Source organism: Manacus vitellinus, unplaced genomic scaffold (genome assembly GCF_001715985.3).
Source record: "Manacus vitellinus isolate BGI_N305 unplaced genomic scaffold, ASM171598v3 scaffold_15_pilon, whole genome shotgun sequence".
In the NCBI taxonomy this organism is placed as follows: Eukaryota; Metazoa; Chordata; class Aves; order Passeriformes; family Pipridae; genus Manacus; species Manacus vitellinus.
Genome location: NW_021939122.1, coordinates 8,178,697 through 8,201,363, shown reverse-complemented (window position 1 = coordinate 8,201,363; position 22,667 = coordinate 8,178,697). Strand labels below are relative to the sequence as shown.

General features: G+C 36.2%; 2 protein-coding genes across 2 annotated transcripts in view; both read right to left on the bottom strand.

Moving 5' to 3' along the window:
* Positions 1-785, bottom strand: part of NOC3L (NOC3 like DNA replication regulator) — a 17,384-nt gene extending 16,599 nt beyond the window's left edge. The window contains exons 1-2 of the mRNA XM_018069162.2: positions 679-785; positions 136-329 (exon numbers count right to left, since the gene is read on the bottom strand). Of these exons, the coding sequence (XP_017924651.1) occupies positions 136-222 (87 nt within the window). The 5' untranslated portion in view covers positions 223-329; positions 679-785. The remainder of the gene's footprint in view (positions 1-135; positions 330-678) is intronic.
* TBC1D12 (TBC1 domain family member 12) overlaps positions 220-22,667 on the bottom strand; it is a 67,558-nt gene continuing 45,110 nt past the window's right edge. Inside the window, exons 5-16 of the mRNA XM_029958560.1 lie at positions 20,393-20,449; positions 14,249-14,364; positions 12,187-12,269; positions 10,496-10,613; positions 10,032-10,138; positions 9,315-9,395; positions 7,013-7,107; positions 6,296-6,367; positions 4,290-4,418; positions 3,855-3,964; positions 2,133-2,391; positions 220-1,885 (exon numbers count right to left, since the gene is read on the bottom strand). Of these exons, the coding sequence (XP_029814420.1) occupies positions 1,817-1,885; positions 2,133-2,391; positions 3,855-3,964; positions 4,290-4,418; positions 6,296-6,367; positions 7,013-7,107; positions 9,315-9,395; positions 10,032-10,138; positions 10,496-10,613; positions 12,187-12,269; positions 14,249-14,364; positions 20,393-20,449 (1,296 nt within the window). The 3' untranslated portion in view covers positions 220-1,816. The remainder of the gene's footprint in view (positions 1,886-2,132; positions 2,392-3,854; positions 3,965-4,289; positions 4,419-6,295; positions 6,368-7,012; positions 7,108-9,314; positions 9,396-10,031; positions 10,139-10,495; positions 10,614-12,186; positions 12,270-14,248; positions 14,365-20,392; positions 20,450-22,667) is intronic.

Genomic DNA, 22,667 nt, shown 5'->3' with positions numbered 1-22,667 from the left:
CCGGCGGGGCGCTGAGGGCCGGGGACCACACCCGCCCCAATTAATGAACATTTTAATTAACGCCGCAGACGCTGCCGCGCACCGAAACAGGCCCTTGTCGGGCCGGAGGGGCTCGAACTGGGCGCCCCAGCTTACCCTCGGCTCCTCGGTGAGGCACCAACCCCGCGGCCACCAGCTCTTGGAGCACATTTCAGGAGAATGGAAAAGAGGCACAACGCGCATCTGCTATAAGTTTTATTTACACAGGAGTTGGTACTAGTGGTCTTAAAGGAAGGCTTGATCCTTCTATTTACAGTTATATACAGATTTATAGTTGAAAAGTAAGAAAACTGTACAAGATAACACAAAAATATAAGACAAATTGGATCCAATTAAAGTAGTGAATACATAAGTTAAGAAAAATCTGACATTTACATTTCAAATCGTAATGTTATGAGTAGCATATACGTAGTTTTTAAACCAGAAAGCAATGTAAGTTACACCACACTAAATCTTTACCCCGATTATGCAGACTCTGCTTTTAAACACCAGACAACTGGAAGCCTCCTGCACTTAAAAATACATAATGATAATTTTGACTTGATTTCCAGAGGGACCAGTTAAAAAACCCACATGTAAGGAATTTATTTACATTAAATATTAGCAAAAATGGATGAAGAGAGTGCAAGTGTTCCTTACCTGCAGTGCTATCCATATTAAATTTCTGTCCCCTACAACCACAGGTTGTTGTACAGCATCTTTGAGAACAGGAAATGTTTGAAAGTAACTGCCGTGACACATACAATATGACCAGTTAAAAGATGTTACAGAATTAAAGAATTCAGTATCACTAAACCTTTTGAACTTCAATATTGCACACTAATAAAATCTGTGTCTGCATTATTCCCAAGTTTTAAAAGCGGGTGCTTCTTTGATAACACCAAGTCCGCAGATAGCTTTGTCATTATCTAGTGTTCACCATTACATACAAGTATTTGTTAGTTGGAAATGGCTCAACAAAATAAAACTTCTGGTGGCAAAACCCTTTCACAGAATACCCACTCCATTTACTCCACAACCAATACACCAAAACAAATGCTTAACACCACTCATTTTGAAAGCTGTACAGTGAAAATAGTAGCCCTGTTCTTACCACTGTTTAAAATTCATATTATTTTTACTCTAGGTTTGGGCACAATACTTCTACAGTTCCTGAGTTAAGTACATTTGCCCAGACTGAAGAATGAAGCTGCAACTTAAAAAAAACCAAAGAAAACAAAACACAACCACAATAAGACAATACCCTTTCCCAAATTTTAACCATCTTGCACATAAACATACCAAACCACCTTATTTGGTCCTTAATACTTTCAACTTGGTAATTTTGGAGGTAATGTTTGTACCAAAACATTTGGTTTGGATAGCAGTTTTGGGGCTTTAAGATTTAGAATTTCCCTCATCCCCCCAAAAAAGTGCCTTTGCGGTATTTGTAAAAAAAGTTATGCCTCAAAATTTTTTTTTAAGTACCAACAGAAGTTATTACAAATGTTTATTGCATTGAGCTGATTCTTTTAAAGTATTAAATATGAACTCCTCAATTCTCAGTTTTATAGGTTTTAGTATTCTGTGTGAAAACAAATCTTCCCACGACAAAAACTAATACTGGCAAAAGGGTGAAGATTTCATCAGTTCATTACTCCGCTGAGAGCTATGTCATTTTTCCATCTCATTTTCACATTTTCTATAGTGTTTTTTCCACATAGAAGTGATGTGAAAGCTTTTAGTCTTCAAGTGGTTTTCCACATTTTCAATTGACTTCAAGGATTAGTTACAAGGATTAGTTTTTCGGTGCTGGGCTGTGGTTCTTGTCTCCTTCTTTGTTGTCCTTCATCAGCGAGGCAAACACCTGGCAAAGTAAATTATTAAATGAATATAAAAAAAGCCAGTCTTATAAAAAGTAGCTATATTAACCCCCACAATATTAGCATGGAGCTTAATTTCTAGAATGAGACATTAGAAAGGAAGTGCCCATTGCTCAGAAGTCAGACAAGCAGCAGACTATAAAATAATCATCAAAAGAAGTGGCCCATATATTCATGTGCTGACATCTCTGATTTCATATATATATAGAGAGAGAGATACAAGAAACTCACCTGTGCCCATTTCTTGTTACTATTCTGCATCTGAATAGCTGCAATACAACTAAAAAGCTTTTCTGATGTAATATCTTCTGGAAGTTTTGTTAGAAACTGTGCTATATGAATAAAGTCCATCTGTAGGAGAATATCTTCATATAACCGAAGGATTCCTAATCCTGTCCTAAACAAAAATTCTTCTCCATCTCTGCAGAAAACGTCCCAGACACGACAGGCCAGATCAAGTGGTAATGACTTGCTGTAGAGTGTAAAAATCCTACAGTTAAGTAAAAAAAGAAACAGTTACAACTGTAACTTACTTCAGAAAAACAAAAATACAGCTTCCTGTAAATCTCAGTTACATTAGCTCAGAATAGGCAGATGACAACTTATTTCATACACTCTTATTTTTCCCATATTTCAGCAATCCACAAATCTCCAGTTTTTCAAGTCAGAACTTGTACTCTGAAACCCATCTCTTCTTATGCCACAAGAAATCCTCCACTGGAATATCCTCTCCCTTAGGAAGCTCTGGCTAAAGTTACAAACCTCTTCATACTCAGAGTACAATATACAGGTAAGAACTTAAGCAAAGATGATAAATGTATAACTTAACTTTTACCATTTAAGCCATACAGTTTAACAGCTCTGTTCATCATTTGTTTCCTAAACTAAATCTAAAGCCACAAATCATCTCAATGGAGAGCTACATCCTCTGCTAATGAAAATTGAATAACTATATTTCTATGATACATTTTTGAATTTCTATTCACATTAAAAGTCTGGAAAATCTAAAGACAGTTGCTGTTCTATTTTTACTGAGAAGAGTCCAACCACATTTTTTTTGCAAAGCTTATTTTTAAAAGGCATTCATTACACATGGGCAGAGAGCTCATGCTGTATGTAACATTGTAGAACTCCTCCCACAAATTTGTAGTGGTTTCTTTGATACAAAGCACAGTGTTCTCTGTTTTCTCATTACTGCTATTGGGAAGTGGTTCATGCTGAGACTTACTGCTTACTGATAAGCTGCATCTCATAGGCAGGCAAAGTTCAGATGACAATGTTTTTATATTATTTAATTCCACCCAACTCAATTCACTCTATTAGAATTATTATATGGGTTAGAAGTTTCTGTATGAAGCTTATCTTTACACACACACATGAACAGACATTCTGTATTTGGCAGCTCTACCACACTTCAAGGATGCATGCATTACTGCCTTCCATTGCAGGCACATAACGTAGTTTGGTACTCTCTGGTTTACAACATTTGTTATTTCAAATTGTTCACTGTATTTTCAGTTTATCCCTTCCCAAACCAGGTCCTAAATTTCCTCCTCCCTCTGCTTTTAACGTCTCTATTCCTGTAGTCATACTTTCTTCAGTAGCTGATTATGCTCATTCCATCCACTCACAATCAGTCATAAGACTACTATGGTGTAGTAGCCTCCTCTCCCCTACTTATGTTACACATAACTGCAGCAACAAGAAAATGAACACACAGGACCCCATGTGTCTCATTTTTTAACTGAGTACATCCTGGTTAATAAAGTTTGAATTGTGCCAAAGGAACTGTGGTTGCACAAAACAGTTCATCACAATTTCACAAGACCTAGAAAGAAAGCTGAGGTACATAAACACCTACCAAATGACATTTTTTTTATTCTTGATTTCTAGCAAAAATAGAAAGTGTTCCAACAGTTCTAAGGTTAGGGTTGCTATGTTCTATGAACTCACCAGTCTATCAAATATATGTCTGGAGTAAGACTGTATGATTTGAAATGAAGAAACAATTTGGGAAGATTTTCTTCAAAAAATACTTCAAAGGCTGCAAAGTATTTCAGCATCTGTAGAGATAGTAAAGCACCTCATAAGCAGTCATCAAAATAACGTTTAGTTGTAAACTAACACAAACCCCACCAAGAACTGAGGATGTCACATAGCACAGTGTGACTTCTTAGGATAAGTAAAATTATTAAATGTTTCTAGAGGAAAAAAATCAAAACAATAGAATGAGTTTTATGGGTTAGTATCTGATATTCTCAATTTTGCAGAGAATCAAGGTTAAAGTTCTCCATTTCTCAATAGGACAAAAGGAAGTTATCAATAAATCAACCATCCTTCAAGACAAAAAAAATGTTATGGTTCAAAACCAGAAAACTCTGTGCATACCATGCTGTGATCCACACGGAAAAAGGCCAGCTGGCATGGCTTGTTTAGAAGGTTAGCAAAGGCAATGAAAGCATCTGCCTCTTCCAGATTGAGAATGAGCACAGCAGCAATGAAGGACATCCCTTGTACCTTCAAGTGGGAAAAGCATCAGGCAAACATAGGTGAGTAGGTTCAGTACATCTTATATCTTTGGAAATAGAAACATTTACAGTCTGCAATACAAACACCATTGCATAACATTTCCAGATGAATAAAGACAACACAGATAAATTTTTATGCACGCGAATCAATTTGATTTCAGCAAGAAATACAATATTTCTTCAGATGCTGGTTTTAGGTACTCAGTGGAAGTTCTGGGAGGTCTCATGATCACAAGTCCTCAGGACTTGAAATGCAAGAAAGTTAAAACCACACAGGCTGAATGCAGAGCTCATAAGAAACAAAGTTTGGCCTCAACTTCGTTGTTAAGATATGGGAAAAGCAATCATGGAGAAAAACCTCACATATGGGACAGTTTAGACCCAGACATATGTTGAAATTGAGTCAAAATTCTGTTTCAGAACAGCCAATACACATCTCTCCACTTGCCAAACAGTATTTGTTCACATATGTAAAATTACTTCTAAGTGGTTAGCTACAATGCAAGTTTACATTTTTCCATGATTACCCTCTCACAAACACTTTAGCCTGCAATAAAAACTGAAGAGCACGATTCTTGTAGTTGTTAAGTGATCATCTGAATACTCATTATACTAAAAATAATTTTACCAATTTCAATTGCAATGATCATTATTCTACCATCTCTAAGCATTCATGCTGCTGCTGCTTCTCAAAAAATAAAAAATGCACTCAGCATTTTAACCGACTACGGAAAAGAGTACTGATATGCATCAGAAACAATCCAGCAGCTTTCCATTTTCATGGGATAAATAGGTGTGGAAATAAGATTACATTAAATTTACTGCTGTATAAACATAAAAAAAAGTGTGATGAGAAATATCCAGGCTAGTTATATTCCTAATGAAAAAGAGAAAGCTTATCCATGAAAAATTACTCATTTGCCTTTTAAAACTCCACCCTGGGAACAAGCAGTCTCAGAAAGTGCAAAGTTTATAATCTCACTTAAAGAATATGGGAGAGTCTCCAAAAATGAGGTCACAGATGACAGAATTCAGGCCTAAAAACATTTGAACATGAAAAACCAACTAGTTATTTATGCAGAGTCCCAAGCATATCTGATTTAGAGAGGAAGACACACCCTGTGCTAAATAATGCTTTGTTGCATGGATGAGATTTAAAACTTTTCAAGTGTTTTTGAGCCCAGAAGCATTAGAGCTTGTAAAAGATTTTCCTAGATACCCCCAGAAACAAAGACAAAAAAAACCCCTGCTGTTCATTATTTATAAGCTTCTGTAGGCTGACACCATTGAGAGAGAGACATTAGGTTTAGTTGGTTTGTTCAGGGGAGTTTGACAGTTTTTTATATTTTGCTTGTTTTAAACACGTAATGTTTGCTGAAAACGGTCTTATCTTCATTGAACTCAGATGGAGTGATTATTCTTTGTCAGTAAGACACCAATAAGGAGTTTCTGGATTTTAGGACATGCAGAAGTGAAGCAGAGAGTATCACTTTAGAAATGGTAACAGTGGAAGGAACAGTAGGACAGAAGAGGTGAAGTGCTAACTGGAAGTCCACTAGCATGTTTTGGTTTTTTTCTGTAGATACTTTAGGTCTGTCAGAATGATGCCTTGTGAACACATCCATTTAAAGTTTTTCATGCAAGCCAGACAATATATACATCCTTGACATGCACTACATTTTCAGCTATTTAATTATCTCTAAGAACTATCATCATTGTAACCGCCAGGAAATTAAAGCCAAAGTTTAATTATTTTTAAAGTGCCAGTAGCATACAGTTTAGAGAACCTATTTATTTAATACACTCTAACATGTGACATCTTAACCTTATTTGCCATGTTATAAACATGTTACAAAAAATACTTACGTATCCCACATCTGGTCTGTAACATGTATATGCTCCTAAGACACTGTGCAGGAGATCATGATAAGGACCACCCTAATAAAAGGAGAGGGGGCAGGGAGAAAAGAAAACAAAATTTTATTTTTTTTCCAAATCACTTCATACATACAGGAAAGTAACAAGCCAGTATTTTAAGATGAAAGCAAGCCAGTGAATTGTTGCCTTATCCACATCTAGAATAATACCAGTTTTTACTCCGAGCATTACCATATATGCTATTGAGATGTTAAAAGTAACAGACCAATAATCCTATGTACTGATTACCACTGAATGATTTCATAATGGAAAATGAAGATGTCTAGTACATATCCAGGGTCAGTCTTTCCTTTTCAGAGAGTGGATATTTTAATTCTTAGTAGCACAAGTTACTGTATTTCAATATTGCATGCCATTTTATATATATCTATATAAAAATCATAAACCTGAAAAAGTGTACTAAAATGCATCAAGATTCCTGTAGCATTAGGAATAACAGGAACGTCATGCAATATATCCAGGAAAAAAAAAAAACAACCCTTACAGTCCATCATTAAGTGTCCCTACTTTATTCTCTTCTAAAAAACAAAAAAAAAACCTCAACAACTTCTAAAAACTATACCACATTTGGCCAGTTAGGTTTCTTTTCTTGTTTAACTATTCAGAATTTTAAAGTTGTCATAGCTAAAGTTACAGAAATCTCACCTTCTGGAAAATATACAGGGATGGAAATGTGCGTGATATATCCAACTTAATTAGCTCCAGACTGGCCTCACGATCAGCAACAGATGCTCCTGCATCTGTAAGCAAAACCAACACTTATTAAAACTGACAAATTCTACAAACTTCAAACTAAAACTGCCATAGACACAAAGACTTAGCATATAAGGAAAAAAAGTTACGTGGCTTTAATTTTTGGGGTGTAACTTCTACAGTGCTATAATTCAAAAGCTAACACTGTCCACTGATACGTAGCATATGCCAACAACTCCAAAAAGTGAGGTAAACTATCAGTAATGACTACCTGTCTACTCATTCTTTTTCAAGTCTATTCAGGCCCAGACATTAACTAGAATTTTAACTTTGCCCAACCCAGTCCTCAAAATCCTGTTTTCTTTCTTATATTCTGCTGAGAATTCAGTTACTGAGTCTGTTTAAGAGCAGAGTGAGAGCACTACTCTTGATCTAAACATGATCCAGCGGAATCTGACTTTTCAAATTTTCCATTCCTAATCAGCTCACATGGTGCGTCATTTAAAACAACAGCATTAAAATATACTATGTACACTAGAGGGGAGAAAAAAAGATTAATCATATAATCACAAGAAGCCAACATATCTTCACTTGCAAAGTCAAGCATATTACTTTAAGTCATGCATTTCTTGGGTCCCACTGTTACTGAAGGTAACCAAAACATAGAGAAACTTCACTGACATCTCCGGAACTGACCACACAGCTGCAATCTGCAGAAGTTACATTACTTCTGAGCTCTCATTAACTCTCATTTGACTCAGATTTTTCTGCATCCTTAGGACTAGCATTCATCAAATGGCAGGAAAGAATGCAGCATTCACTCAAGAACCTCCAGAAATTTGGCTGGCCCTTGAGTTATCTCTGTCCAATCCTCCACATAGGGACATGATACAAATAATAGTGATAATGTGGTGAAAAAAACAGAAGGCACTTGGGGAAAAGGATCTTTCAGAGGGCTTAAATCAGACAAGAGCCATCTGGAAAGCAGATGATCAGAGAATTTGATGAATAGGCTGAAAAGAATCTGCTCTGCTGAAGCCTGAAAAACAGCATTTCATTCCTGTCCTCCTAAAACTTTGATAGTTGGTCTTTCAGACTTTGCTACCAAAGATTAATAATAAGCACAGTCACCTTGCTTGCTTTTCAACCATGGATGAAAATTTTATTACTCTTAAGTCTTCCCTTATTAATACATTCCCAGAATATCTGACACAATCAAGATGGACCCTTCTCCCTTTCATTCCCATCCAGAACTACTACCTTTCCAAAATAAACAAATTACCTATGCTTTCCCTCATGGACAGCCCACACCCCCACAACAAAAGAACAAACCAACCACCACCCTACAAACCAAGGGGCATTGCAAACCTGTTTTCTAAGGATAAGCATATTTACAGTCATGTACACACAGAATTTTTTATAAATTGTTTGTCTCAAGACAAGCTTCAGATGAGTCACAGAAGCAGCCTATGTGAGACTCAAATAATTTACAGTCAAAGTTGGCAGTTATTGAGGACTGGCTACAGCAAGTGCAAACAAAACCAGCAATGGAAGAGACTATTGCATGGCAGCATTTTAAAAAGTATCCACTAACAGCACAAGGAGTTAATGTTTATAACAAGGATATATCCAACCTTAAAAACATAATTGATACTACTTTTAATAGAAAAAACGCCCACAGGAGACAGCAATATGCCAGTGAAAAAACTCTATTATACACAGAACAGCACTAACATCCTCTAACAGTGCTATCTTAATAGATTTGGGAGGAAAGGCCATCTGGGCAGCCAAAGAAACCCAAGTGGGATCTGAAATGTGTCATGTTATGCGTTCTTCACCTCTCAGTTCCACAATCAAAAATAGAGAATATTTTTTTCTTTCCCAAAATCATGGAAGGGATACCAACATAAGAACCATCTAAGCAGAGCTAAGCAAGAGCACATCCTGTAATTTAGTTTCCCATTTCTTCTTTTTACATTTTATCTAATATTTTCATGAGAGCTTAGTCCTAATATTTCAGAGGAGAACATTCATTTGAAAGTAAACTAGCACATGCAATATTTTAATGCATCTTTTATTGATACAGTAAATACTGCCAAGCCCCTCACTCACTGACTTAATATAAGAAAGTAAACATTTAAGTAGGGAATGACTCGAGCACTTTTATTAAGTATTCTTAATGCTGCAATTCCATTGTAGACTTCCTGGTTTTCAAAATTGAATAGGAGGTTGTTGAGCACTCAGGAGAGCTCACCTTCTGTGTCATTCTCAGCAGTTGTCTCACTGAAGCTTTTCCATCGTTCCTTAGCTCTCGACAAGAAGATTTCATAAAGTTCTGTGAGACAGCAAAACAAAATCAGTCATAGAAAAGGAAGTAGTATGAAAAGCATCTATCCAAGACAAAAGCACACTAATAAGTATTCTTGGCTTTGGTTGCTTGATTTCATTTTAAGTCACTGGAGGGAGGGGGAGAATCTGTTAGGTGGTTACTGCTAACCACTGGAGTACCACTTTTATAGTACCAGTTTTGTAGTGTGCACTGTATTGTGCTTTCTGCCACAGTGAACATGCAAACTATGAAAGGGAAAGGATGCCTTGAATAATTCAGATAATTATTTTTGTGAATAATCATCAAAATCATTCATTATGAAATAAAGCAATTCCTCTTTTCACTCCCTTAAGAAACCAAAGCTAAAATTTCTTAATTTTAAACATAAAAATTATTTTTTGGAAGGGAAGCCCCACCTTAATTATTACAACACTAAAATGCTCTTGTAAGCAGGTTTTGAACTTTGCTTCCATAATTTATAAGGCTATGATGTCTACTTGTAAAACACAGCTGTTCCTAACCTTGCAAAATACAATTCTTCACAAAAAAATACACTGATTTTTTTTTTAAATGAAAGTTGACATTTTTCTTTGAAAACAATGGATCACATTTTAATGCAAAATTAAGTTGGTTAAGACATACCAGGAGTGATATTTAATTCGTTTCCCACAGCTAGACTCCAAACCTTCCCACGTACACTTGGGGGTAATCCCTGCCACCACAGCTCTCGAACTCTTCGAGTAGCACGCCTAAGATAGGGAAGCAGGGAGAAGAAAAAGAAAAAAAAAAAATAAAAAAGTACATATTGCACATCTTCTTTTCTAAAATCACTGGGCAATTTACAAGCAAAATAACATACCATTTACCAAATCAGTATTCAAGGATCTCTGCTTATGCTAAAGCTCCACTAAAAAAACCCCAAAACATCAAGCTCCCAGAAAGCACATTTCATGTTGCTCTGTAATGACCTCACACTATATCACAGCAACAAAAACCGACTTCTTGACAACACAGAAAGGAAAAGGAAAATAAGGTATGTGGGTCCTCAGTTTCCAGAGGAGAAACAAGCCACCCTTGCCTCATTTACAGAGTAGAACTTTACTTACATGCCTTCCCAGTTAGGTAGTATTTCATTGACCCAAATCACCATAGCACTAGCGATATTCTCTTCTTGCTTGAAACGCTCTCTCATTATTTTTTTCCTTTTATGTGCTTCTTTAATTTCTGTTAGGCATAACATGTTAATAATTCTGTATTAGTGTATATGAATTATTTGGTAAATAATTCAGCTATTATCTAAATATTTAGATGTCTGAAAGATGAAGGGTAAGTTACAGTTGTGTGTACTATTTCTGTGGACTGTAGGTGTATTTCTCAGGACATTTTTTTAATTTAAGCTAAGTTGTTCAAATACAGTGATTTAGACAAGCAAAAATCTGACTAGAACTCTCTTCTGCAGTACACAGAATGACTAAAAAGCAAGCACATCACCAGCACTGTTCTTTCTGTCATGATTTTCATACCACATTCTATCTGAGCCTTACTTATTACTTATTACTAATCAGCAGTATTTATAGATAAAATTATTATTTAAAGGTGCAATTCTACATTAATTTAAAAATTATTCAAATTTTACTGAAGCATCTACCTAAAAGGATTATGTATTTTCTTTTCTGGAAACAGGACCTAAAGACCTGAGACAGTCACAATGGTGAACAAGAGAACAATGTTCTGCCATCTGTTAGAAAAGGATCATTTGTAGATCCCTCTTATTAAAAAAGCTAAGGGAAGGACAGAGCAATGCTGTTATGACATCACTAAGAACCACTGTGACTAGACATTTTCTATTTATGCATGCATTAGACACAACAGTGTAAACATGCCAACCCTGGTAAACCAATACGGCTGACCAGCTTCATTAAGTTTTCACTGAAGCTTTGTGTGTGGCAACAGTTACTGTAATAAACCAGGGCACACATATGAAAACACTACACATGGTTGCACCTCCCAAGATGCAGTTATTAAAGAACACGGACCACAGATCACAACTTACAAGATGCACACCACAAGAGCAGAGTGAAATGAATTGTCAGATGCCTTGGATTTCTTATTTCATCTTTCAAAGCTAAAGCTGCCTCAGATCCATAGAGGATCAATCAGTTCAGAAGCTTGTATTTCTGACAACAGCCCAAGTAAAGCACGCACTACAGATTCTTAAAATAGCATATTCCCTGAATACTAGGCACAAGACTGCAGAAGTCCTTTCAACAACTATTCATAGATTGACACAGTACCAGATGCTACAGATCTGTTTTTTAAATTAAACATATCTAGTGGGAGTAGGAAGGTTCACACAGGTAGAGCTGTCTGGAAGAAAATCCGGTTTTCATCTGTCTTCGCGCTGAAATTGATCTCAAATTCCTGAGAAACTAGATCTTTAAGCAGTCAGTTTTATTATACTTTGGCTCTTAGTGGCAACTGCAGCAACACAGCTTGAAAAAAGAGCCCAAATATCCAGAAAGTTTCTAGCTGATCATACTACACAAGTAGTTTTTCCTTAAAAAGTAAACAAAAGGTTAAGCTGCATTCTGAACCTAGTTACATTCATTGTAGTGGAATAAGAAAACAATTTGATAATTGAGTTCTGTTTTAAACTGCATGCCCCTGTGTACCAGAGAATAACCCAGACATTAAACATGAAGTTCTTTAATGTATGTACTCACCTACAACCCAAAATTTCCTTTATTTTTGCTGCACAGTTAAAAAGACTTACAGTGATTATTTGCAGTTAACATACCTCGTTTTTTTGCCTCTGCTACCATCTCATCATATTCTTGTCGGTGACGTAAAGCCTCCTCCACTGATTTGGCAGGAAGATTTCTGAAAACAAGTTGTTCCTGAATTCAATACACACAAGTGACATTCTGGACCATTTCAGAACAGATTTAAATTTGGCTTTTCTCTAAGGTGAGCTCTGAGGTTGTCACACTACCAGTGTTTCAGTAACAGTTGTATAGAACTGTCAGATGTTTACTGCTCCTGTTTTTTAGTTTCTCCTAGAGCTTCCCCCAAAGTATGGTTATTAAATCTGTTTAACATCTGGAACGATGCTCAAATTAAGTAATAAAAGGGAAATACTGACAAGCCATACAGTTATTTATTCCAATGCATTTCGGTACATGTGTATTTTAATCACTAAATACACCTGCATATAGAGACCCAGTTGTTCACATGAAATCTATCATGGCGTATTTTCAATAAAAGGTAAAGGTTTTTATTCATTATAGCTAGCCCTTTAAAATTCCCACAAAAGAAGATAGGTTTCCCAAAGGAAGAAAGAATAGATCACCATTTATGTCAGAGCTAAAGCTAAGGAAGCTTGCTGCAGTGCTACAAGTTCACCAGCTCAAAATGTGTTTTTTGGCTGCATAGTGATCCTCTAATTGCCAAACACACGCTTCCTTGTGACCAAGAAGACTCATTTCAAAACAAATCAGAGCACAGTGTTTGCTCTCAGTCTCTTACCCAATTTGGTCTACTTTGGTTCAAAATAAATAGAAAACAGTTTTGTCATTTTAATATTAAAAGTTTTCCATCTCCTCTTATACAAGCAGAAAAGATCACTTAATATTTCCAGTAAAAGTGAGAGCAGAATATATTTTCAAGGATGGATAGTGGCAGCACATTAGACACTTGGGATGACACTCCAATTTGAAACAAGTGTCGTTTGGAAAAACATACTTATAGTAGTTTGTAGGTTGTAGTAGTATGAAAGTAAAGAAAAGCATCAGCAATCCAGTAACTGCCTATCTTACTCTCTGCCATACTGTAAAAGAAATAATACATTAACAAAAAAAATACTGCTAGCAATCCTCAGGATATTTCTGTTTTAGCACTGAATGAGCTTATATACCCCTAGAGAGAATATTGAAAGAAACACTGTTTCTGAAATATGTTCTGTTTTCCATTTCCTAATTGGAATTAAACAGAGCAAACATTTAACAGTGCCATCACAAGCTTTTTCATGGTGCAATTTGAAAGCATTGCTCCACTTCCTTTCCTCAAGCATGTGTTCCTGGTCAGCAGGTCCTTCTCTTTCCTTCAAACTGCTAGACTGTATGGTTGAAAATACTGACCAATTTATTACCAATTTTTCATTACCATTCTTATTTGTACTGATATGGGGTTTGTTACATTTTCATCTACTGTTTCCTTGCCTTCAGCTGTAATTTTAAGAAGTCATGAAAATTAAATCAGAACAAGGGAAAGGAAGAGTTTTGGTGACTGCTCCAATCTTGGTACCAACAATACACTGAACTGTAGCTGCCAGATGCAAAATGAGCACTTAGTGTTTGTGACAGGAAAGGATTGCCTGTGTTTCCAAGGCAATCCTTCCCACTCCTGCTATTACCTACCTAACTTTTTTTTTTTCCTTTTTAAAAACTCGTGTGGTAAGACAAGTCCAGGTTTGATGAAATGACAACTGTCACTATTAAGTCTTCACAACTGGTCTAGGAAATTAAGTTTCCAGATTGGGGAATGGAGGAGCAGGGAAAGGGGAGTGCATGCTGAGAAGGCAGTGAAGAAATCAATCAAGAGAATTCCTGAAGACTTTAGGGATGCTCACAACACTGTCACAGACAGCTGTGATATACAGTAGGTAATAAATTAGTGGCTCTATTACAGTGAGAAAGAACTCTTCACATAGACTATAATATACTTAAAAGGTTCTTCTGGAGGTACTTGTTAGGCTATTATCTCAGACAGAATAATCCAATGATACTTTCACATAAGACTTGTGAAGTTTAGCTCATCATAAGTATATCTAAAATTCAGTTGCACAGCAGAATCATACTTACGCTGGTCGATCCTCCAGAATCAAAGCAGTAGTTGAAAGTGGTTCAAATTCAATATTTTTACGTCTTGCTGATGGGGGTGGAGGTTTATACATTCTTCCTGTCCGTGCTTCATATTCCTAAACAACATTATTGATAAAAATTAAATTTCAGCTTTCAACCTCACCCATAATTAGTAACCATGATAATACTTAATACTTAAATAATTTAATATTATATATTTTAACATTATTTTATAGGACAGCAAGCAAGATACTACAAGTTGAAATTGCTGATAGCAACAGTGCACCTTTCCAGGACTGCTAAGTGAAGATGAATCAGAATACAGTTTCTTGCATCAACTTAATCTTTGATCTATTCTAGTTCAATATTACAACTGAGCACCCAAGGATCAGTTAGTTAGGATATCTGCATAATCTTCCCAACCTAGTTAGTGCACAAGTATATTTAAGTAACATGTAGAGTTGACAGTAAAAAACCCTCACCACTAACAACAAAAACCACTAATCAAGAACATGTGTCTCTTCCCATTTCTTCCTCTCAGTTCTAGCCACCCTTAAGATCCAGTACACCTCACATTGCTGAGGCCTTTAGCAAGACCTTCAAGCTCATAATAACCATAACCACCTACACTATACTCAGTGACAATTTAACAATATTTGTCATTACAAGTCTGTTTCACATAATTTCTTTCTCAGAGGTTAAAACATGCAATCTACTTAGAAATATTCAACAACCTTTAATACACACAAGATTCTGAGAAAGAAACAATCCCACTCTTTTATCACAAGAGCAACACAACAAAACAGAAATATGATACAATCTTTAGAAAAAAGGCTAAGCAGACCCAAGGGAAAACCTCAGATCTCAGATCCCCTCTTTTTTAGCCTCTAAATAAACATTTACTGCCAAGTTAACCTTTTAAGATGTGCTGAATGGGTATCTGTGACAAGACCTTTTAACCTATTCCCAAACCAAGTTAACTTGTGGGGTCACACTCTCCTTAGGTATGAAGGCTAAATACTAGTTTCTCTGCAAGTCTTCCACATGCTGGAATTCAAACATACAATACTAAGAGCTGAAAAATCATTTTTTTTAGAGAACAAATTCAAGATACTTTAGTAATGTATTTTCACAGATCACACAGCTCTATTCTTAATCATAGCCAAGTGAGTTCTAACATATAAGCTTTTTTTAATCTATGGACAGTTTGCTTTTGTATACATCTGTTGCTTTAATAACTCTGTAAGTAAATTTAAAAAAAAAATCAAATACTAATTAGGTCACATATCTTCCCAGTCATATAGGAATCTTCTCTTCAAACTGCTCCCAAATGAATCTCACACCTAATACACAGCTTCATGTACACCTTAGTTCTCTCAGAGAGAAAGAAAGTTTTACATAGTCAGTGTTCATTGACAGCATTGTAGAAACAGAGCTGACAACTTTAAAACTATTATATAGGTTAAAAGTTCAGTACACAGTTCATAAAGTCAAATGCAAAAAGACCATTGCACATGCACAATGCAACTTCAGATTTCCAGAGAAGGAACCAAGTCCAAGATTAAGGTCTCCTAGGGCTTTCTGCTCACAGCCTCCTCACTCTGTCCATTTCTAACAATCTCTAACAAAATTTCTGTTCTTCCACATTGGGTATGATACATTAAATGATCCGAGAAGTATAACCTTAATGATGTCACATTAACCTCATCTCAAGACTAAAATTAAAAGACAGTCAAAAATCTATAGCAGCCAGCCTACTCTTTCAACTATAGGAGAATATCTGTTGCTTTACCATCTTCAAAAAAGTCCAAATACCTTGATAGCAACTGTTTGCTATCATCATTTAAACATATATTCACACTAAAATCCCAATTCTTTTTAAACACAATAACTTAAAAGTTACTAGCCAAGTCTTCTTAAATACAACTTACTTCTCAATAAGTCTAAGGTTTTGGCCAAGAACTGTGGTTATACAAATTTCCTAGAACACACTTCCCCTCCTGAAGGGTAATTCCCAAGTTTTTGCTTTAAAATAATGTGCATCCAACACCATTCATCATCACCACTCAAACAAGTACCTTGAACAACTGGGCACATGGGATTGGTAGAGTTCTGTTGTAATTCACACAAGCACAAGAAAAATCAGAAAATTGACATTCACTGTATGAGTGAATACACATATTCTCAAGGTAATATTATTTCATTCCACCTGAAAACAGAAACATCAGCACTCTTGCCATGCTGTATACCTCAGGATACTCCAGTGCATTTGTAAGTTAGGAATGCATCCTGTGAAAGCAGCCAGAGATCAGCATCCAGGTTGCAGTACAGTAACAATGCCATCCCTCCTATTCTTGGTAGAAGTTCTAATTCACTTTCACATCCTTCTTTGTAACAGAAGCCACAAAATCAAGTTCATTTAGTAGTCTAGAATCTTTTCAATGTTCCTACATGTTGAATTTATATGCAAGTTTAAAAAAAAATCAGCACTGCAAGTTGTACGTTACAAATGAAGTCACTCTTACCTTTTTTAACACAAGCAATAAATTTGAATAATGCTAGTGCTTCTGGCTACTGTATGTGCTAAGAACGGATATACTATTTCCAAAGCAGCAGAGAAAGAAAAAAACAAACTAAAAAGCCTTCAGAGATTTTCACAAAAGGCAGAACTCATCATCCAACTGTGTTTCTGAAAATAAGTACATGCTACGAACAGTTGGGTTTTGTAAGAAAAGATCACATGAACAGAGAAGGAAAACTAAGTGTCACCAGAAAGAGTCAAAGCAGAGATCAAAATAGCTTCAGGCTCAAACTGTCATGGTGGCTTATTCCCCAAATCGAAATACATTCACAAAGCATCAGAACTTCCCATTGGAAGATGCTTCTTCCTCAAGAAGTCCGTGCACTAGGAAATTTATTTGAAGATTAGATCCCAGAACCAAACACATAGAGAACTTACACAACTAAAATATCCATTTTTTTCTGGATACTTTGCATGACTAGATGTAAAGAATCCAATATTCTTAACTCTGCATTTGAATCAGAATCTAAAATTCTTGGTGTGGAACAAAAAGCTTGAACTCACACAAAATTTCACTTCAAAAGATGTGAGTTAATACTTTTCCATAACAAGGTAAAAATATAATTTAAAGTCAAATGCTTTGTCAAACATGCAGGACATGTGGTAGAAGACAGTTGACAGCTAAGATTCAAGACTATGTAAGACCTGTATATGTAAAAAAAGTTATTTTGGAAGTGTCACATGTATGGTTTCACAAGCTTAGAGAAGGTTGTTAAAAAATATTACAAGATATCAGGCATTTACTGAAAGTTCCAGAATGTTTCACAATCCCAAAGGAGAGACAAATTTCAGCTTTAATAGAAAGTAAAAATAGTTATCTCCTTATTAAGGCTGGAATTGCACCTTCTCATCCTCTAAGACAATAATTAATCTGTTAACAGGCTAAAGGCATGTTTTTCCTGAAAAACACCATGACAAGATATTTAAGAGCGCTACGATATGTGGAGGGACTTGCATTTCTGGTATTTATTCCCACAGAAATACAGATAAGCCTATTAACCTACAGGCAGGTAGCAGGTAACTGGGGCTGGGAAAAAAAAGGCTTTTGCTTATAAACTGCCTTTGTGCCTGAGAAGATAAAGATACCCCAAATACTATTTTCTAAAAAAAAAAAAGGAAAAAAAAAAAGGAAAAAACCACACACAAACAAAAGAACAACCAACCAATCAAACAAAAACCCACCAAAGAAACAACAACAAAACAAACAAACATCACCACAAAGAACACTAAAACACCTTCCTGGGGTTCTAAATAAACAAAAAATAATAAACCTGCAGAGGTCTATTGCCTGCACCTTTTCACTGTCTACATGGAAAACATACAAAAGAGAAGTTTCTTTCATCCTTTCTCTGAAGAACCATCTGGTACAGCCAGACCATTGAGAGTTATTTTAGATATCTCTAAACACTACTGGATTGCTCTGTGTAATGTGTGTAATTGCCCATAGCTCCGTCTTCCAATACTTAACAACCTTACAGAAAGGAAAACCAGCTGCATTGCAGCATTCCAGAAGCATTAGTTGACCTTAAGTAGGGTATGCTTCTGAGGATAAAGTATTTAACTAAGTGTGAACATAGTGATTCAGTCTTAGAAGACAAACTTGCATCTACAGTGTCCAAACTATACAGATGTAAAGGAGTAAATACCAGCCATAAAATTTAACATGAATCTTGCTTGTATAAGTTTTGATCTATCTATGATCCAACAACAAAAACTGAACTGGAAATGAGTGATAAAAGCCTTGGATTACAAGGACTGTGGAAGTCCTCACAGTACCAATCATGCAGCTAAAGTACCACAGATCCAATTATGTTTTAGGCAAACTGGAGGAGAAAGTGATCTGATAGGCAAGATTGAATTAATTTACCGCATCTTAAGGATTGCCTCTATTTAAAGTAGATGTCAAAGCACACTAATACTCCAATTAAACAAAGCATGCACCCTGCAGATGACAGTGTCTTCTAACATGTTTTCTCCTCCAAAATTCTAAGGCTGATACTAAAAGAGGTTTTATTCAATCAACCATGACTTCTGTTGAGAAAACAGAATGGGGATTGCCATATATTGTGCTAATGGTCTCTCCTCTACATACACATGACTCTGGAGCAGATGAGTCTATAAACCATCTATATGATTATTTTCATGATTTTATACAGCTGCTTAGATATGTCATCAGAAAGATTGCATCCCTTTTGAATCTACTGTTTGAATGTACTCTCAGGCACATGGTATGACTCTTGAGGATGGTCCTGTGCAGGCCTAAGAGATGGAGTCAATGATCCTTGCGGGTCCCTTCCAACTCAGCATATTCTGTGATTCTCTGAGTCAGGGTTGATCATTCAAGAATGGAAGCATTAATAGAATCACTTAGGAGGGCATCCATGTAAGAAGAATTTCTGCTAATGCATAATCCTACATCATCATATGTGCTGCCTCTGGGTTAAATGCTAAAATCTAAAGCTGGCACTGGCTACAAGGTGATCATAAACAAAGAAGTGTTTATAGCAAGAGCAGATGTCACTGAAAAATTCTGAGTCAAACTAGACATATTCCTGGAACTAAGAATTCCAGATGCTATCAGAACAGGCAGAACGGTACATTCTTGCCTAATTTGCAGGTGAAATAGGAAGAACATATATTTATGGAGGAAAACATATTAATTTTCACATAGCACAAGAGACCAACCAAACTGACACTTAAGAGTTTCTAAGTCAACCTTCCAAAGTAATGCCATACACCTTCAATTCTTTGTTTACTTTATTTTTTCCTCAATTGGATATTTAACAAGGTGCATCACATTTCATCTTCTTTTGTTCACAAGAAGCCACTGGCTTTGGGCCCAACAAAGAAGAGCTGAGAGTGGCCGGACCATGTAACCATTTGCATCAGAATCAACTGGTGGTTACATCACTGCTCTGTTTCACAAAGCCACAGCAACCGTTTCATAAAACTAAAGAGCCAACCTGTACTATTCCTGTTTAACAGACTGCAGGATTCAATAAAAAGTTTACAAAGGCAGCAGTTGGAGCAATTTCAGAAGGATACAGTCACAGCAGATAGATGACACAACGAAAGTTTCAACAGCTACGCTTTTCTACATTTCCAATTTCATATTGGAAATAAGTGATTAAAAGCATCTGGAGTTCTGAAGTGCCACTGTTAATGACTTGCGTGACTTAGTGACAGAAAAAAGATTCAACTCTAATAAGGTGTTCAAAAATATTAGAAATTAAGCCTTTTAACAACTTTTACCATTAAGCAACAAGGCACAAACATAGAAAGTAAATTACTATCAAGCTCTATCATTACCTATTTCCTACTATTCAGGAACATGCAATATAAACGATAAACAATAATACTCTATCACTTTAAGCTGTTAGTGAGACTCAGGTGTGAAGTTTGTTTGTTTATTTTACTAATGGTATTTAATGAGTTGATGGTTAGTGCCATAAAATATTCATGCTACTGTGAAAATGTGATGTTTTTTCTATTTTAATGAGTGCTACACAGTCCCATGCATGGCATTGAATACAACTAAAAAAAGTATATATTAAATTTCATACCCCTGTGTTTAACAGACTGAGAGCAGATATTGACGCAAGACTGCCAGAACTGTCATCCTAATGAGAAAAACAGAAGCAAAGCCTTAGTGAATAAATGAAGGAAAAGACCATTACAATATAGCAACATGCAAGCCAAAATTTAAATTCACATGTAGAGTATTTATCTTCTATGTTTGAAGACACATAGATGTGTCTGTTCCTCCTTCGCCAGCCCTCAAAATATACAGATATACATACAAAAGCTGCCCATTTGTGCAAGTTGTCTACAGACATTGGTTGTGTTATCTTTCTGGTTTAATTGATGTTTTATATTCTCAGTAATCAGCACTTTTGCCCAAAGCGAGATCTTTTGCCGTGGCGCTTCTCAGGCACAGGACAAAAGGCATTCCCAAGACATCACTGCCTCTCCCTAGTACACATCACTCATAAAAGTTAGACTTACTTAAACACTAGCCTTGGAAGGCACCCTGTTAAAAAGCAGAAACAAAACATTGTCCCCCGCTTCCTCCTGCCATGTAATAATCAGTATTTCTAAACTCAAAGTCCAAAAGTGGACTACACCTCAACATTACTGGTGAGCCAATGAGAACTGAGATGCATTTGTAAGGCTTTGAGAAATAATCACTTAAATTAAGCCTAAGATTCTAAGCACCAATCAAACCCTTCACAGCACATTGCAGCAAGGTAATCAGTTAAAAGCATGCCAATAGAAGAGACTCCATTCAACCACAGCTCTGCACACTTCCATTCAAAAGTCAAAGCTGGTTTTCTAATGGAAAGAAAAGCCAAGCAGGGGAGGTGACAAACCCAGCCATTTGTTTTAAGCACCAAATTGCAGCACCAAGATGAAGGAAAATAAGCTTTGCATCATGACTTCAACAGAACATATCTGCAGTTTTCTGTACCATGCACACCCCAGAATAATAGAAAAGTATTTTAAAGGTTTTCTTATCTCTTGACATACTATTTTTATCTTTTCAGTATTGAAGTACCATACCAGCCTCAGAAGGATAAGGCTAACATTAAAACAAACAAACCCCCCCAACCTAAAGAAAAAATATCCATGTAAGACAGCAGATCTACCACCTAAATCTTTTTGCCAAATTCTTTATCCTTTTGGAATTTGACATAGCCTGGCTAGGTGATGATTTTGCTATGTCAGCACCTCAAGCTCAGCACCATGTCTGCTTAATCTGCAAAAGCTCACCTCTTTAAGAGAAGGAAAAAAAAAAAACCAAAACAATACATCATGCTTTGCTAAAGAAGTCCAAAGGTCTAATAGAGGGGGAAGAATGCCATCAAAGAGAGAATCCAGACTACAAAAAGACCCAAAACATCATGTCCCACCAGATCAAAGTAAAAGTTTTATCATCTTTATTACATCAATTTATATTCTTTGTTTACTCCAAACTTCTAAGAACAGAAATGAAAATATATACAATGCTTATGTTTTCTTTTTCAAGCAAGTTTGCTTCAATACCCTTAGTAGTTGTCCCCAAAGACTTTGTTTTTGAATAACAGCAATCAGAAGAATTCACATCAGCAGAGTCAACACCTCTGTGTTATTTTCAAAGCACTGCTCCCATCCCCACTGTAAGTTACTCCCCTGAAGATGTATTTGTGCCACCAGTATAGCACTGACAGCATAAAAACTTCCTAAGTTTTCCTTGTCAAAGCAGCTGGGTAAGCTCTGGCAGTAGGAGCTGAATTGTATTTTATGTCCTTTATGCAAAACAAAAGGAAGCATTTGTCACTCTGAGGGGTTCTACTACTTTCTCTACCACTTTACTGACAAGATAATCGCTGCAGAAATCTAGAACACTGGGGAATGTCTTTAGTTTACCTCTAGAATAAATATTTTACTGACTACACGTGATTCTGGAACTACGTGGTACATTTCTGGAGAATCTGAACTGCTACAGCATCCACAAAGAAAATCATCACAGCCTTGTCACTGCTGCTAGTAGAGCAAATTGTTATTCAGGCGTTACATGTTCCTTGCAAGACCCAATACCCCATAAATAAATAAACAAGTAAATAAATTTTATTGTCTGTCCTCCTTTCAAGGCAATTTGTTACCAATGTATTTCAACCCTATATCTGGTAAACAGGCAAAAGTCTTGCCTTTCTCTTTTCTCCAGTAGCAGTGCAAGGTGAGCCAACACAACCTCTATATAACAATCTGCTTAAGAACCACTCCTACGAAAAAGCATCTAGCATTGTACAACTTCTCACAGATAATTAGTCCTTAGGTTTGTTTACAAACACACCATAC